At 33.9% G+C, this 18,301-nt stretch overlaps 1 protein-coding gene across 2 annotated transcripts; it reads right to left on the reverse strand.

The window, feature by feature from the left end:
- Window positions 1–443: 443 nt before the first annotated feature.
- LOC114262997 (squalene synthase 2) lies at window positions 444–10,674 on the reverse strand. 2 transcript variants are annotated; one of them, XM_028203457.2, is made up of 15 exons: window positions 10,397–10,674; window positions 10,099–10,302; window positions 7,612–7,654; window positions 7,020–7,109; window positions 6,234–6,309; window positions 4,720–4,789; window positions 4,379–4,522; window positions 4,168–4,272; window positions 3,841–3,987; window positions 2,932–3,007; window positions 2,363–2,451; window positions 1,631–1,722; window positions 1,507–1,552; window positions 1,357–1,426; window positions 444–811 (listed from the first exon to the last, which is right to left on the reverse strand). In XM_028203457.2, coding segments are annotated over exons 2-15 (1,245 nt in total). In that variant the 5' UTR covers window positions 10,294–10,302; window positions 10,397–10,674; the 3' UTR covers window positions 444–809. The 2 variants fall into 2 exon arrangements, with proteins under 2 accessions (XP_028059258.2, XP_028059259.2); XM_028203458.2 differs by having other exon boundaries at window positions 10,099–10,307; window positions 10,397–10,619.
- Window positions 10,675–18,301: the final 7,627 nt, after the last annotated feature.

Consider the following 18,301-nt stretch of genomic DNA (forward strand, 5'->3'; position numbering starts at 1 on the left):
TGTGCAAGCCCATAAGCCCAACATGATGGCACATGGCCCATAGGCCAATTCCAAAGACCCTTATTGGGCTTATACATTAAATTAAATATAATTAATGATACATAGATTGGGCTTGGGCCCAATAGTAAGGTGAACCAACCCATAAGCCCATCATGATGGCCTTTCCAAAGCCCAGCCCATAGGTTCATCTTAAAGGCCTAAAGGCCCAATATTATTATTATTATTTATTTATTTATTTTAAAATTGAGCAAGGCAGTGTTCAAATCTTCATTCGTATTCAGATGGACTGACACAAATATGTTCCGCATGGAGGCTTACATATCTGATTTGGAAACTCCAAAAGCATACATCTTAAGAAAGAAAATAATCACAAAACAAAAATCAACAACGATATACACATTAACTTAGAATTTCATTTAATAACAGTGTAAAAATAGAAAGAATAACACAAAATAATACCTATTATATTGCATCACAACATTTCAGTGTAAAAATAGAAAGAATAACACAAAATAATACCCTATTATATTGCATCACAACATTTCAAACAATTATAATAGGTGGCTGTGTTTATTTTGTTACTTGAGTTGAACTGCCAATCAGGAGTTTGTATATGGCCTTGGAAGCTACAGAAACCATATATATTGACATCTAATAGAGAGTGGTCATACTTTTAACAATCATACAACACATTATAAATATCATATAGTATTTATACTAGGCATAAGAAACATCTGCAGTTTCATGAAACTAGGCATGTGCTTCACCACCTAGTCATGAATATCCCACTGGATCCTCAGGAAAGCCAATCCTGCAAAAAACAATGACTCCGTTCAATAGTCAAGCATTTTGAAAACTCTATTTCCCCCCCCCCCCCAACAAAAAATAATAATAATAATAATGAACGAAAAAGAAATATATTTCCTTAATGTGTTCATTTGAGATTAAAAATTTGTAGAAAAATCATGATTTCAAATGTTCAAACAAGAAAGGCAAGTCATGGAGAAGTTTTCATTTGAGCATTAAATATTAGGATTCCTGCAATGAAAAATCCTGTTTTTTTTTCGCAGGGCAATGTTTAAAGGAAAACTTATCCAAGTTGGAAAGTTAAACGGAGAACTACTAATCAGTGTGAAATGGGGCACAAAATTTCAAAATGGTACAAGTTTTTATGTTCTACGCACAAAAAACTTACGAGAGAGTTGATTTTCTCATACATGAATGGGGTAAATGAGAAGTAAGATCGTTTAACAGGGAATCATTTTTTGCCAGTAGCATGTATTAATTTCTACTACCAAACCAAAAAAAAAAAGTTACAAAAAACAAAAAGAAGAAGAAAAGAATAGAAGAACTTACACATATTACTTGGTCTGTTTGCAGATAGATATGCAAACAGGATTGCGAGTATAATGAATAATACAAAAACCTGCATTGAGATCATAATGGAGTTAGTAAATTGCCTTCAATTAAAACACACATGGAAGGAAAATCAGCACAAAAGCTCACCAGAGTTGAGTTGTATCTTGGTTCGCTCTTGATTACGTAAGATTTCCTGGCAGAACCACAAAAAAAAAATGGTCAGACATTGACAAACAATGTTCATGGTGGACAACTAGAAACTTCAACAAACCTTTTGTTTAGGGTTCCGGATTCCCTGCAAATTTTCTGAATTGCCTCTAGCCTGCTTAATGCTTTCGTAGCATTTGGGTCACTCTTGTTGACCTATAAATGCACAGCAAGTTTTCAGAGAGTAGAAAATGAGAAACCTATGAACAATTATAAAGGGAAATCTAAATGCAGAGAGCAGTGGGAGATGAATGCTCAAAGGTCAGTTTAAACATGAAAAACTATAAATAGTTCACCAAGTCGTGAATGAAATAATTAAAAAAGCAGTTCACTTAACACCAAAAAGTAATGATCATTACAGCAACAGGTACTTTCATTAGAAGTTCTCAAAAGGTACTTCATTAGTTTCAGCAAGACACATAGAGGCATGTATATTAGAAGATTTATTGTTGTCCTTGTAGAAAGTCTACTCTAAGAATAAAAGAATTCACTACATTGTATCATGACTACTGAAAAAAAGGTTCAACTGTTTTCAAAATGTGTGCACGTGACACTTTTTGTAACAGCTTGGATGCTCAAGGTTGCATTTGAGTTTTAAGGACCTATTTAGAGCATTTAATTGCGAAGGTTGCATTGTATTCAATATCTAGCAAGGGGTTTTAAATGATACAGTGTAATTGCAACAGAATAGCTTATGAAATATGAAATAAATTGTATGTATGCTATCAAAGCAGAAGACACTTTTTCTCCCAGCCAATAAATCTAGCTTATTGTAGAAAGTTATGAAGTAATATACCTTTGACTTCAGCATACAAGAAAAATCGAAGAAAGCACCATAGACATCCGACATTGTTTTTGTCCGGTCAATAACTTTAGCAGTAAGACCTAGAAAAGAAGACAAATAGATAAATTAAGCAAGAAATAAACCTAGCATTTGCGTATCTGTAGGCGAGGAGGGGGGGGGCTTCATGCTCAAAGTATCACAAAAGATGAGACATAAAAGACGGTAAAGCATGACTTGCCCCATCTAGAATTTTAGCACTACTAAAAATAAAAGTCAATCAGGCAAATACTTGTCAAGTGGCACAGGACATCTTATGAGGCAACTAGCACTGCAGATAAAACCCACTTATGAAGAATCTACTTCCAGTATTTGAGTCTTGCACTACATTTGAGGCTGATTCAGCCTCGTCACTTTATTCATTTTTAAAAAATGGGAAAATAGAAAATGATTTTAAAGTATTATCATCCAAATTTCTTTCGATCAAATGAAAAATAAATTAAAACAGAACGACAGACGCGCAACAAACAAGAATACAAAGCCCATTAACATTGGAGTATAGTGCTGAAGGAGAGTTATCTTACCACGCCTCATTTTTACAACACCTCTGAAGACTTCAATATTGTTGTAGCATAAAGCCAAGGTTCCAATTGCCATGATCTGGTAGCACATAGGAAATGAGAAACATGTTCAAACAAGGAAATTTCATATTTCAAGAGCATGTATAATCATTCTAAAGCTGCACGAAGTAGAATGAGGGTGAGGAAGTGTTTACCATCTGACATCAACTTGCATATCAAAGGTAATATATATACATAGTTTATATATATATATTTGACGAATGCAAAGAAATTGACTTCAAAATTCCATTTACTATTGCAGCTAAACCACAATTTTCAGATCTACACAGGAACAAACATGGGTTCAAAGAGTTTTTGTTCGAGTGTGAACGAAATGACCCCCCAGCGTAGGAGGGTTACATTTAACACAATGGTAACATTTAAAACCAAATAATCCAAAGATAGACACAAAAAGAAAGGAGCATGAATTATCAGTTAGACATGATTTGCCTTCAGAATTCCAACTCAAAATGCAACTAAGATGCAATTCCAGATCTAAACAGCAAGAACTATGGTTTTAAAGAGTGTTTGTCCAAGTAGCAAGTCCAAAGGATATTACTGAGGGAACCAAAGAGCTGAATGAAAGAAAGTACTACATTAACAAGGTAGTAACATTTGAAACTAGAAGATCAATTTGATGCAATGCAATGGCTAACAATGTTATGCAGATTGACATAGAATTGCTTCAAAAAGTTCTCCCTCCCCCCCTCCCTCCCTCCCTCTCTTCTCTCTCTACACAAAATTGGTAAAGAAAACTGATACATTTGGTCAGCAGCTGAACAGAGGTCATATTATGGACACTTAAAATGAAAACTACAGCATAACAGACTACCAAACAACATACAAACCCCAAGTCATTTTGAAGACATATACCTGTGGAATTGCACAAAATCGGAAAATTGAAGGATCTCGCAAAACTGACATGTATGTCAGGCAATCCTCCACATGTATCAAAGCATTTGTGACCATGTCATTAAGGCATTCCACAGCTTTGACTGAGTTTTCCTTGCATTTTAAGTCCTGAGGCACACAATACCAAAGGATATCAATCACAGGGAATGGGCCCAAACATAAAATGTTAGCAATATGACTTGCAAGGCTAAACCATAAGAGGCTTTGCCTCACGAGTAGACCAAGATAACCGGTAACAAAATTCGATAGGACTAAAGCTTAATGATCAATTGCATGAAAGAGACAAACCTCAAGTTTGTTAACATATTTACTCCAAATCTGGCGAGGCCAAAACATGCGTGACTTTGGTATCTCGTTTATATCCTCCAAATAGTCCCGAATAATGTTTGTTTTCTGTGTTTGATTACATGAAATAGATATAATTGAGAATCAGGCATCCAAATATGAAAGAAGACAGAGGATGAAAAGCAATACTCGCTATGCATGCCAAAAGAAAAACCTGAAGAAATAAACCCATTGAATTGGAGAGAGAATCTGATGCCAAATCTTCAGACCCAGAGGCATGGAAAAGCTTTGATAACCCTAACCCAACCAGTCCTGCTACGTAGTGACAATATTCATCATAGTCATCAATTGTTTCTACCTGAAAGATATGTATGAGTAGTCCTAGTCAGGGACACACATTGAATGTATTTAACTCGTACTCGTTCACAATTTGTAGAAAACCTCTAATTTATTTTTAGTTCCTGAGTTCCTGCAACCTATTGAATGATAGGATAACCAGATAATATAGAAACTATAATGTACTTATCATTATCTTGCAGGATATTCATTACAAACCTCCTTGCATATAAACTTTGCCATTCCTGCACCCATTCTCATAGTAATGTCCTCAATTGCCTCCTGATAACTGCAGAATAGTTAAGAGTGTTGTGAGTAATCTCTCAAACACAGAGGTCAAATGCCCAACATTATTCCTGTGAAGTCCTCTGAAGTTAAAACCAAGAAAAAGTTCCCACAATCTCAACTTATGTATGCAGAACTGAAAGAGACAAAGTTCAAACATAAATGTAAATATAAACAAAAGTTCATATACATAAATAATAATAAACTCGAGTATAAACAAAAGTTCACATACATAAATAATAATTAACTCAAGTTATAAATAGACATACAAATAAAATTCAAATAGATAGACAACAGTCAACAATTGTTTAATACCAATATAATACAACCATAAAATAAATTATCAGTGAGAAATTGACCAATATATTGCCGTTGATATATCTCATTGCAATTGCTCAAAAATCACCAAAAAAATATCAATATGGTGGGATGTATCATTTATATTATGAGAATATAGTGCAGAAAAGAGTCTAGAATCTTGAGATTTTATTAACTCCTATATAAGGCTTGTATCAAAGAATGACAATACATAAGTAAATGTCATATTTCATATTTTAATAAAATTATAAAACCATATATCTCATACTATTACTTGTCTACATCCACATCCACATCCACATCCATGAGAGAGAGGACTATGGATCCAATAAAAAATGCTACACATTTTACAGTCACTTCAAAATATCATACATTAATTGTTATACACATACCATCATATCAACACACTAGATTCCCCATTCATCAGCCACCTGCACTCTTTCTCTTTCTCGTGCACATGGACAATGTATCATATATTGTTTATATATTTCATTAACATCATATCAATCACATGAACTGTATAGGCACTCCATATTGATATAGTGTTTGTTGTTACTTACAATAATAATTGGGTTAATTACACATGCCATCCTGCAATTTCCCCAAAATCCCACTTTGGTCCCTCTTTTTTCAACTGTAATAGTTAAACCCTTGCACTTTATGTCAAGTTACAATGTCAACCATCTATCAACTGTGATATGAGAAATATCATCATCACATTAACATTATTGTGCCAAGTATCCAAATGTTTGAAAAGGTGGGAACTCTAGAAATGTAGTGTCCTATTGACATAGAAAAAATCCGTGAATGGAAAACTAGCCACTTTAAAGAATGAAAGATAAACAAAAGTGTTTCCTTTTTATCTTTTCCATTGATCAATATTCAAGAAAAATTACGTCACACCTATGTCAACTGTGAGGAATGTCATCATCACATCAACATTCTTGTGCCAAGTATCAAAGTGTTTGAAAAGGTGGGAACCCTAGAAATATAGGGGTGTTTTGGGAAGATGGTTAAAAGTTGGCTTTTAGCTTTTAACCAAGCTTTTTGCATGAACATTCCCATATTTGCAACAGAATCCGTTGATTATAACATTAAGAGCAAATAACAAATGCTAGATAGAAGCTAACCCTCTCCCAAGCTCCGAAAAAGCAGTTGAAACATGATGGAACTCATCCATGAGAACCTTGTACTCCTTTGTACCACCTAAATACAAAAGAAATAATTAGGATTGCAAGTAACCCAAAAATATATATATATGTTCAGCACATAACTAATAGGACATAATTTTATATGTGCGACACTTTCCCAGAATGCTTCAGTGTGTGATGCAGCTTAAGAAACTCAGTCAACACTTAAAAATTCATATGAAGAAGCCTTTTGCTCTTCGCTATTCCCCCAAATACAAAGGGGAAACTGCAAAAGTGCAAATATTGAAACTGACCACCAATATCAATAATGTCAAAATAAGCATAAGACAATACTTTATAAGTTATGTAAGGTCTCAAGTGGGTTGTGCATTATCCAAATTCCAATGCATGCTAAATTAAAGCTTGGCCCTTCAATGCATCTTTTACATGCCACTTGTTAAGAAGCTAATGCATCTTTATTTTCTTGAGTGAGGTCAAAAGTTTGTTTCATAGTTCACTAGCCAGCCAAAATAACACCATCATGCGGCCCCAAAATATATATATATATATATATATATATGTATATGTATTTTTGTTTTTGCATCAGTGGAAGGAGAACTGAAATACTCAAAAGGATTTGTTTAACTTAAGTCTTGTACATATAATAAGCCAGAAAAAAGTGCTCTGTAGTGCATAGAATCAAAGAGATGACCAATAGGAATGAAGTAGCAAAAGAGATTAAAAAAAAAAAAAGGGCAGCACGAGTACAGGGGGGAAAAAACTCACAGGAAAAATGCCAGTCACGGTCATATATATGACGATGAAAAGCCATCAGAATAGGTACTTTAACCTCTGTAGCTATGCTTGTATCATCCTCTATAAAAATACCAAACAAATGCATGAGATCACTTGAAACACGCCAAATCACTCAACAATAACATAGCATGAAATAGGAAGGAAAAAGTCAAATACAAATTTAGTGTTTTAACAATATGACATATATGAAATCCAAATAGACCACAAATCATTTTGCACAAGATTAACATATACACAGAGGTCAAAACAAACTGAATGAGGTATATGAAAATATCTTGTTGAATATTATGACCATATCAAAGTGATATAAACAAATTATGATTAAGGACACTTACCAAACAGTCCTATTAACTAGACTTATTTACCGACAGGTCCTGACTGATAAATTCATAAAAATAAGAGAGACCGATAAATTTATCATTTAATAAATTTATCAATAGGATTTAATAGGTAATAAGTCCCAAAAGTAGGACCTATTGGTAAGCCAAAGAAAACTTCATAAATCAGCACAATAAGGGGAATGATGACACACAAAATGTAAAACTTAGAAGAATGAGCATACCAACGGTGTCGAGGGCTCGAAGAACCAAATAAAAAATGCATACCTGAAAAAATAGGAGAATAGTATACATGGAAAATTAGTAGTATTTTGCAACAATGACACAGCACAAGTCCATAAAACTAATCAAACAAATAGAAATGGACTAAAATACCCACTTGGTGACAACTTGTTACAGGCATGCTCTAAAAAAAATTTGTAGTAATATAAAAAAGAATACAACCCATGGCCTTTAGTTATTTCTCACAACTAAAAAGAATGCCAAAAAAATGTTCTAATATAAAAAAGAATACAACCCGTGGACAGTTACAACTTACAACTTTCCAATTTTTTACAAGAAGTATATGTTAACAATCAAATATACATTCACTTTCACACATATTCCTTCCAGAGTCCGGATTCTTCAAAAAAAAACACATAATCACTGACAAAATATGTCCAATGTAGCCAATTCACACACAAACACACACAGCCACAAGTATGATTGCATCTGGATTATAAGGAGTTGTAGTATTTGACACCATGCGTGTGTGAATAATCAACATCATCTACAGCTGATTATTTTATTTTACAAGTCAATGGAGTGTCGTTATGGGTCTTTCAATGCCACTACCAGTATTGATCAACATCATCAAGACCACAGTGCAAGACAGAACAACCTTACAAAAGCCTGTACGCAGTTCCTATAAGCCCTCATCACCAGGAAAATTTCTTATTCCATCACTGCATCCAATTAGGCTGAAACGCAAGAGTTTAACTCACGAACTGCTCATCCAATCTCAAACTAAAACATTCAAAATGGACTATAACACCTTGCAACAACTTTCATCCCCTTTAAGGCACATACTTGACTTAGCATGTGTCCACCAATATATATGTCTAAACATGCACGCATGTATTTGGTTGAAGAACGTTCCAAATATAAGCATGCCCAATAAACCATCCAAGGCCGACCTTGTTTCCCATTCAACATCATTTATAAAAGAATATCTTATCATAGCAAGTCAATCTTAGCAAGACTGAATTTATGTTCCAGCTTTAATTCACATTCTTAGATCAATAGCCAAACTACTCAGCCTATCGCGCCCCCCCCCCCCCCCCAAAAAAAAAAAAAAAAAAAAAAACTCTCTCTCTCTCAATATATATATATATATATATATATCTATACTATAATATAAAGCCTACAGCAAAGTAGGTGTAGATTGTCACGCTTTTTCCTACTCCCAAAATACCCCAAACATGATAACTTCTCTAGAGTGCTTCAATTCTCTCAGATCCAACAGCTTCAGATCCAGTTACTTCAAATAACTCTAATAGTTATATACTACTATCTAAGAAGCACGGACACTTCTAAGAAGGTAACGTATCCGTGTCGGACACCGACACTCTTTGGACACTTTCCCGACACGTGTCCGACATTCTTTAAAACGTGTCTTATTTTTTAAAGACCCGGACACTCTTTGGACACTTGGAGAATACATGTGTATCTCTTAAACACACGTGTCTATCAATTAGACACATGTGAAACCAATTATAAGTTTGAACAAAACAACTTAAGATACAATAATAAAACAAAAATCATATAAATTCATAAGAATTATTGTCATATTTAATATTTTTATTATCTTTGAATGATATATTCATATATATAACATATAATAAATATATAAAATTATATATTTCATGCGTGTCCCCCCGCGTGTCGTGTCCTGCATTTTTTGAAAATTAGCGTGTCGGCGTGTCCGTGTCGTATCCATGTCGTGTCACGTGTCCATGTCCATGCTTCTTAGACTACTATTATGTAAAAACAGGTCAGGGTGGTGTGAACAACAATTTGAAAAACTTAGGTACCGTTTGGTTTACTTTTCAAAACTCAACTTTGTTTTTCAATCATGATTTGGATTAAACATATTAACCAAACATATTTTTAAAATACAACTCAAAATTACATTCAAAACTCCTCTCTTTTCTCTTTTTTTTTTAATATTGTTATTAATCAATTAATCAATTACTTTTTCTCTCTCCTTTCTCATCTCTCCTCTTACATTCTCTCACATTCAATACATCAATCATACAATCAAAAAGTAAATAAAAAAAATTACAAATCATATCAAAACTCATAACCAAACAAATTTTGTCTTTTCAAATCATTCAAAAACTCAATACTCAAAACACAACTCCACGCTCAAATCATAATTCTAAAACCAAACCAAATAGACCCTTAAACATGATAATCGCTCTAAAGTGCTTCAATTCTCTCAGATCCAACTGGTTCAGCTCCAATTACTTCAAAACCCTAACAGTGACTTTAAATTTCACACATGTTTTTGGTGCGAATAACAATTTGATAAACTTTTGTCTGGTTCTCAACTGTTCTATATTTCAAAATCCACACATTCAAAACCATGCAATCCTTGTATATATATATATATATATGATTCAACAATAATTATGAAAACTCGAAGTATATAGATATAGATCTGAACTTACAGCGTTGCGAAGCTCGGTGTCGAGCTGTTGAATTACGAGGGCGAAACTGCGAGAAACCTTGTGAAGCATGGAGTAACAGAAGCCCCAGTGAGGCTCCGGAGGAATATTCTTCTCCGCTCGCCTCGCCGCCATCTTCAACTTCATCAATGGATAGAAATCATCCGGATGCTTCAAAATTGCCCCCAAACTTCCCATTTTTTCACTCTGTTCTATCAAAAAAACAACGATTCAAAAACAGATCTGAACAAATTAACCAAAATTTGAAAGCAAATTGATGAGAATTCGAAATTCTTCGTACCAGTGATATAGGGATTGAAATGGAGGACAGGTTCGATGATTTTCTAAGAGACGGACACGAATGTAGATAGATATAGTAATATATGTGTATGTATATTTATTTATTTATTTATGGTGATGGTGAAATGGGACAAGGAGTGTCTGTGATGTATGGAGGTTATGGTGGGGAGGGGGACTGAAATTTTAAAATTGCCTGAAGTTTTTGACGGGAGCGTGGTTGGCGTGGCAGGCGTGGACTTTGAATCTGTTACTTAAGGGAGTGTTTGGACGTTCCGCTCCAAAATAATTCCGTTTTTTAGGACTTTTTTGTCCAACTTGGGTTTGGCAATTAAGCCTCCGTTTGGGAAGTGGGTTGGCTTTTTGGCTTTTTTGCCTATTTTAGCCTGGGCTAAAAAGTTTGGTTTGGGAAGGGCTTTTTGACTTTTTGGCTTTTTTGACTTTTTTTGTGAGAGAAGAATGTAATGATTATAGGTTGGATGTGATGTTTTGTTTGTTATGGCTAAAATAGTCTATTTTGTTTTTTGTGACTAAAATAGCCAAAAAAACCTGAAAAAGCCCTTGCCAAACACAGGCAAGTTCTCGTTTGCCTACTTTTTTTAATTGGCTTTTTTTGAGTTCAAATTTTTTAGTTTAGAATTAAAAATTTTGTTTGGATTGGTTTTTAAAAAAATTTTAAAATAAAAAGTAAAATAATTATGATTTAGATATAATATTTTATTTTATTGATTTATTTTACTTATTTAGGCAAAACAAACCTAACCAAAGGAAGTCTAATTTTTTTTTTTAAGATAACATTATTCTAATTTAAAAAGTACTGATAAGTATACAGGGATCTTTTGGGAGCAATAATAAAAAGTCAGTTTTTTAATTTTTTAATTTTTTTAATCAAAAAATTCAGTTTTTTTGTTCAAAATAATCCAATTTTTTGTCAAAAAAATCATTAAAAAAGTCAAAAAATTAAAAGGTCAACTTTTTACCGATTTCTCAAAACACCACATAATTTCACTTTCTACACTCACTTTTTAAATTCAGGGTTGGTTTGGGATGTTCTAAAAAAGTGCACTTTTTGACTTATTAGCTTATATGAGTTGGGTTTGGGTTGGGTTTGATGTGATGTGTTAGAGAGGTGATGTGACTTAAATAGGATAGTGACTTTTTGACTTTTTGTATTATTTAAGTCATGCCAAACTTGGCCTCAATGTCACAATGTAAATTTGAAAAGTAAGTGTCATTTTTTTTTACTTAAAAATCATTATTCTTTTTAAAATCATGTGACAATGTATTAGAATATCTAACATAACTTTTTTTCTCATATATTCTCAAATCATTAATTATCTCACTTACACATCAAGTCTATAAAATAAATTTATATATCATTTTTCTCTTTTAAATTTTTTATTTTTTTATAATTTGAAAAGGCTGATATATTTCATAATGGTTTCTAAAAATTATGTGTTATTTTATATTTTCAAAGCCATTTTTGGTGAAAAACTGTCATAATATCGTTAAATTTTGTTTGAATTATTTTGATAAAAATTTAAAAAGGAAAAAAAGTGAGTGAAATAGAATTATATTCTTATTCATATTTCATTCATATATTTTTTTTTTTGCTTTTTTTTTTTTAAATTCTTATACAAATCTATAATTTAAACCCAATCTTATAATATTGTAAAGTCTTGTATAAATATGGTAGAATTTCCAAAAAATTTGAAGGTAAAATTGTCTTCTCACAAATTTCTTTAAAAAAGTTGTTTTCAATGATTAGTCTTCTCCAAACAAGTTTTTCGCTTTTGACTGTTGCAGACAAGAAATATATATATATGCAAGAGCACCCAAAAAAGACTTCAATGCAGAACCCAAAAAAGACTAAGGAAAAGCACTGCATATAGACGATTTTTTATTTGAATATAATAATTATATTTTTTTCAAATTATTAACTATAATGATGATTGTTTTGGTTTTTTTTTTTTGGTTTTTTTTATTTATTAAAATCAAAGAAGCGCATGACTTTGTCTAAAAATGTTGTTTGTATAATGATAAATTTGAAGAAAAAAATAAAAACATAAGAAAAATATTACAAATATTAAATATTGTTTATATTTATATTTATATTTAAAGAATAATGCTATATGTATCAATTGATATAGTAATTGATGATGTGACATAATTTAAGAGATTTTTGATATTTGTAATGTGATTAATAAATGGAATCAATAATAATATCATAACTAATGTTAGTATACTAATTAATACATTAATTAATATATGTAACACCACTAATATTTAAATTTAAAATCTATATTTGGACGATGCAAACAATGCCTTGTAACTTGGACTAACTACTACTTTTAATTTATTTATTGTTTTTTTGATTTAGGACTACTACTATTATATTATTATGTTATATTTGCAGGAAAATCATGTTGATGACCCCACCAATCCCTTTTCATTTGTCATCATTTTAAGTTTTATTCCCCGCAATAATAATAAAGAGTTATAATTTTAAAATTAAAAAAAAAAAAAAACTTAAGTGATATAGTAAGAGAAAAAACAAAAACAAAAATATAGACACACACATACATTACATGTGGACTTCACTCCTTATCACATCAATAAACTCTCTTTAAAATTTCAAAATTAGACTCCTCAACCTTCACTCTTATTCCATATTGCAACTCTGCAGCTTTATTTATTTATTTTTATTTTGTTTTGTTTTATTTATTTATTTTTATGTTTTTCTAGGAAATTTTATTTATTCTAAGCAACATCACAGTCACCATTGATGTTAAGAGTTATTCAAAGTCGTTCATGTAATATTGGACAGTGTTGAATTAGCCTTGTAATACTGACTAAATGTGTCTCCTATCAATTATTTTAAATTTTATTAATTGATATTCTTATTCTGTGTTTAGTTTATGAATTTGGAAAGTAATTCATAAAAGAAAAAATGAAATATAAGTGAATTGTGAATAAAATATAACTATATTTTACCTATGTTCCACACACCTTTTTTCTTTACTCTTTATAAATTCACGAATCAAACATAGCATTATAACAGTTAATGACATTCATGTATTTTTTTTTTACATTTAGTATAACAGAAAACAAAAGTCAATAAAAATATTTTTTATTATAATTAAAAAAACCCTTATTATTTGAGTATAAAACATTTTACATTTTTAAAATGTGAAAAACATGTTTCGAATTACACTTATCAATACCACTACATTATCACCACCTTGAACCTGTTTTTGTGCCAACATAATTTTACTTGCACAATTATATATTAATTTACCTAATCATGTAATTAAAAACACATTAAGAAGGAGAGTTAGAGTTTTTGAAGGCTAGCATTCCTCACTCGATGTTAGAATTTCTCCATACCATCCACCTCCACTATCACACACTCCACTACCATCCACCTCCACTATCACACACTCCACTACCATCTTCTCCTCTATATATAGGACTTGTAATATACATAATATATCAACATCTACATCAATCAATAATAATACATCAGTTATTTTAACATGGTATCAGAGTAAGGTTAAGAATTTAATATTTTTCGCTTCACCGGCGGGTGGCAACCTCGGCTTGGCCGCCCGCCGGACCTCAACCTAGTCCGCTAAAATTTTCTACACAAATTCCCTCTGCTGCCACAAATTCCTTAACTAAACTCTTGTCTCTCTCTTCCATTCTTGCACCAATTCTTAACACACAACAGCCCATACACTCAATAAACAACAACAGCAACACCACCACCATCAGCCGCCACCGGGAAACTTCGTTTTCCTCAACTCCACCGCCGCTCCGGAAACTCTTTCAACCCACAAAATCTCCCCCACGCGACCGCCCAACCAGACCCAACAGTTCGTTGGCATCCCGCTTCAGGCCGTGACTTCCGCCGGCGGCTCCGCCTACTCCCAAGACATCTCGGCCCTCCTCTCGAAGCTCCTTATTCCTGCTGCTTCTAGAAACTCTCTGCTTTGACCTTCATTGCATACTCTTCTAGAGAACATTCAAAACTCAACATTAGCCTGCCAGAATTCTTCTGAGGGTGCTCCAAGTTACCAAGGGCATGTTCTTGCAAAAGAGTTGGTCAAAAGAGGTGTGCAGAGTACTGTAGTTACCGATTCTGCAGTGTTTGCCATGATTTCACGAGTAAACATGGTGATAGTTGGTGTTCATGCTGTGATGGTCAATAGTGTGGTCATAGCACCTGTTGGGATGAGGATGGTTGCACTTGCTGCTCACAATTATGCTATTCCGTTAGTTGTGGTTGCCGGAACCCACAAGTTGTGTCCCTCTCTTTCCTTTCTTTTTATTTTAATCTTCCCATTCCCTTTTCTCCTTATTATTCTATCCCCTTTTCCATTCTCCATCCAAAACCATTATCACACATCCACCGCCCACATCCCCCACTTTCTTTATACCCATCTTTTCTTTTATTTTATTATATATATATATATTAAAATAATCAATCATAACATCACACCCCTGTGCTGGTTCCATTTATATATATATATATTAAAATAATCAATCATAACATCACACTCCTGTGCTGGTTCCATCTGGGCTTGTCCCCTCTTATTATTATTATTATTATTATTATTATTATTAAAAAAAAAAAAAAAAAAACCGGCAGACGACGAACTTGCATAATACACTCATTTTATTCATATCAGGATCAACTCCGATCACCATTTTACAAAAAAAAAAAAAAAAAAAAAAAAAAAAAAAAAAAACCTCATCCACAGGCGGAATTTTTCTCCTCTACTCTACTGCAGGTCTCTTCTTTTTGCCTCCGTCCTGGGCAGTCCTTGCCAGTGTTGCCTCCGTGTTTCCCACTCCACTGGGCATGCTCACTCCCCCATACTCCTCCACTCCCGCATCTGGTGGACCTCCAAATCGGAACATCACGGTGGCCTTCCGCTTCAGCTCCTTGTTTTCCGTCTTTAGCACGCTTATCTCTGCTCGCGCATCCTTATACATGCGTTGGAGCAGAGCCAGTTGGGCGTTTAAATGCTGCACCTCATTTGTCCTACTCTGCAGCCGGTTCGACAAGTTTGTTACCGCCGTCATGCTTTCCACACATGCCTTCAAAGTATACTGATTCGCCTCCACATCCGTTTGCACTGCCATTTTTTGCTCCACCGACTGCATCGAAAAATTCAACGGAGCAAACCCAGTGTTGTTTGGTTGAGGTTCACGGGACACCGCACCAGTTATCTCTCTTGTGGACTCGTTGAGGTCGGGAAAGAGAGTAAGCAGAGGGCGGGACGAAGAGGCCATTTTCTCAGACAACAGAGTGTTACAGAATACCTCTCTCAGAAATCTCTCTCAGAAACTCTCAGAATATCTCTCGCAAGTTTTTTGTCTCCGCCTCTGCCTCAGCCTCAGCCTTCGTCTTATAGCCGAGGCAGCCACGTGCATCGCGCGCCTCTTACAACCAGCCGACAAACGGGCGCGCCAACCAAGGCACTCACGTGCCTCGCCATGATGAATCCGGCACACCTTTTGATGAATTGGGCTCGCCTTTTGATGGCACGCCTTTTGAAAAATTGGGCACATCTTTTGAGGGTGCAACTTTTACAACGGTCCGACATGACCCCATAAACTGTCCCGACATTGATTCCGGTTAGCCTTCACCAACGGTCCGACATGACCCCATAAACTGTCCCGACATTTGATTCCGGTTAGCATTTTCAACGGTCCGACATGACCCTATAAACTGTCCCGACATTTGATTCCGGTTAGCATCCAGTGTCCTCTACACCGTTATGACACCCCCTTTAGTGTCCTCTACACCGTTATGGCACCACCATCAGTGTCCTCTACAATGTTATGACACCCCCTTCAGTGTCCTCTACACCGTTATGACACCACCATCCCGTGTCCTCTACAACGTTATGGCACACCCATCCAGTGTCCTCTACCACGTTATGACACCATCATACAGTGTCCTCTACACCGTTATGACGCCACCATCCAGTGTCCTCTACCACGTTATGACACCACCTTTCAGAGTCTTCACCAACGGTCTGACACGACCATACAGTGTCTCCTATCTTTTTTTTATTTTTATGTATTTTCTTTTTTTTATTTTTATGTATTTTCTTGTTTTGTTACTCTCTCCAAACTCAAGTTGGTTAGTTTCTATCCTCCTTGAGTTTGCGGGGGGCTGTTAGAATTTCTCCATACCATCCACCTCCACTATCACACACTCCACTACCATCCACCTCCACTATCACACACTCCACTACCATCTTCTCCTCTATATATAGGACTTGTAATATACATAATATATCAACATCTACATCAATCAATAATAATACATCAGTTATTTTAACACTCGACCAGCATATTATATTTTTCTTGAATATTTTATTTTTATTTTTTTATTTTTGTGTGTGTGGGGGGGGTTTTGGGTGCTCATTTTTGTTTGCTAATGGACCAATATTGTGTTTCCCATATTTTTTTAGTTACTTATTTTACTTGTCTTATTGCATGGATTTTTTATGGTGAACAGAAGAGAGTGACAAAAAGACATAGCTTTGAGAGTTTTCTAGGCTCATGGCCTCTCTCATGTGGGAATGGCAAGCAATAGATGGAGCTTTCAATCTCATTCCGCCTTTCATGACCTCCATATGTTTTATTTTTTGTAATTTCTTTATTTATTTTTGTTTATCTTCTCATTTCGTCTTGTCTATTTTTTATGGTTGATTTTTTTTAGAGGCTTCTGGATTAAAAAGTAAATAAAATTTTGAAAAAGAAACAGTGCACAAATAACAATAATTGCTTTTCTTAACCTTTTTTTAAAAGTTTTTCTTTAGTGAATTTTTATTTTAACTTTTAATCCAATCCAACTTTGTTTTTTTAATTTTTAAGGGCTTTTAGGCTAGAATCCTTAAAGAAGAAGAAAATCAAATTTAAAAAAGAAAGAAAGAAAAAAAGTTAATGTCTAACAAAAACCTACACTGATATGGGGTTTGGCAAATGTTTTTGTAGTATTTTTTTTTTATTTAAAAATTTTATTGTTAAAAAGTTGTTAAAATAATGTGTGTTTGACAAATGTTTTTGTAGTAGCTTTTTTTAGCTGTATATTAAGGGTTGGTTTGGCATAACCTATATAATTCATCTTTTTATCTTTTTTCCATCACATCACCTCTCTACTTTTCTGCACATCTTTTCGTAAAAAGACAAAAAGTGCACTTTTTTAGGACACTCCAAACCAACCCTTAGGCCAAGTTTGGCATGATTGAAAAAAGTCAAAAAGTCACTATTCTATTTAAGTCACATCATCTTATTTAAGTCACATCACCTCTCTAACACATCACTTCAAACCCAACCCAAACACAACCCATATTTCATAAAAAGTCAAAAAGTACACTTATTTAGCCTTCCCAAACTAGGCCTAAATTTTGCAAGTGGGGTTTATTTTTTGGGAAAATATTAAAAAAGTATAAAGTGATTTACCCCCTCTCAAACTCATGAAAGTACAAGTAATCTGTGCATTAATTTTGTACAAAAGAAAACTTGTACCTCAACGCATTCAAAATTATTTTATCCACTTCTCTTTTTTTCTTATTTTTATATTCTCCATTTATTAGATTTTGATGAAGAAAAACTAAAAAAGTCTTACTTTTTAACATAAAATAGATTTCTGGAAGCTTGTCCCAACCTACCAAGGCAAGTTTGTTTCGATTAAGTCAGGACTCGCACAACCAACAGTGCACCCACACCATGTAGACAGTGCACCCACACCAAGTAGCTGATTAGGCCTTGAGGTCCAACTTCCTAACCAAGAATGCTTTGTCCAAGAGGGGAATTGAACTTGTGACCTTGGGGCTTAAACCCCAAAGCCTTACCACAATGTCACAAGTTCAATTAGTATTTAGTATTA

This window comes from Camellia sinensis, chromosome 2 (genome assembly GCF_055761805.1).
Source record: "Camellia sinensis isolate YWXY chromosome 2, ASM5576180v1, whole genome shotgun sequence".
Taxonomy (NCBI): domain Eukaryota; kingdom Viridiplantae; phylum Streptophyta; class Magnoliopsida; order Ericales; family Theaceae; genus Camellia; species Camellia sinensis.

Coding starts and splice junctions, on each gene's coding strand:
- LOC114262997 (XM_028203457.2), bottom strand. CDS start 10,293: ATGGGAAGTTTGGGGGCAATTTTGAAGCATCCGGATGATTTCTATCCA. Junction 7,655..10,098: donor ACACCGAGCTTCGCAACGCT/GTAAGTTCAGAT, acceptor CTATTTTTTCAG/GTATGCATTTTTTATTTGGT. Junction 3,988..4,167: donor AATATGTTAACAAACTTGAG/GTTTGTCTCTTT, acceptor TGTGTGCCTCAG/GACTTAAAATGCAAGGAAAA.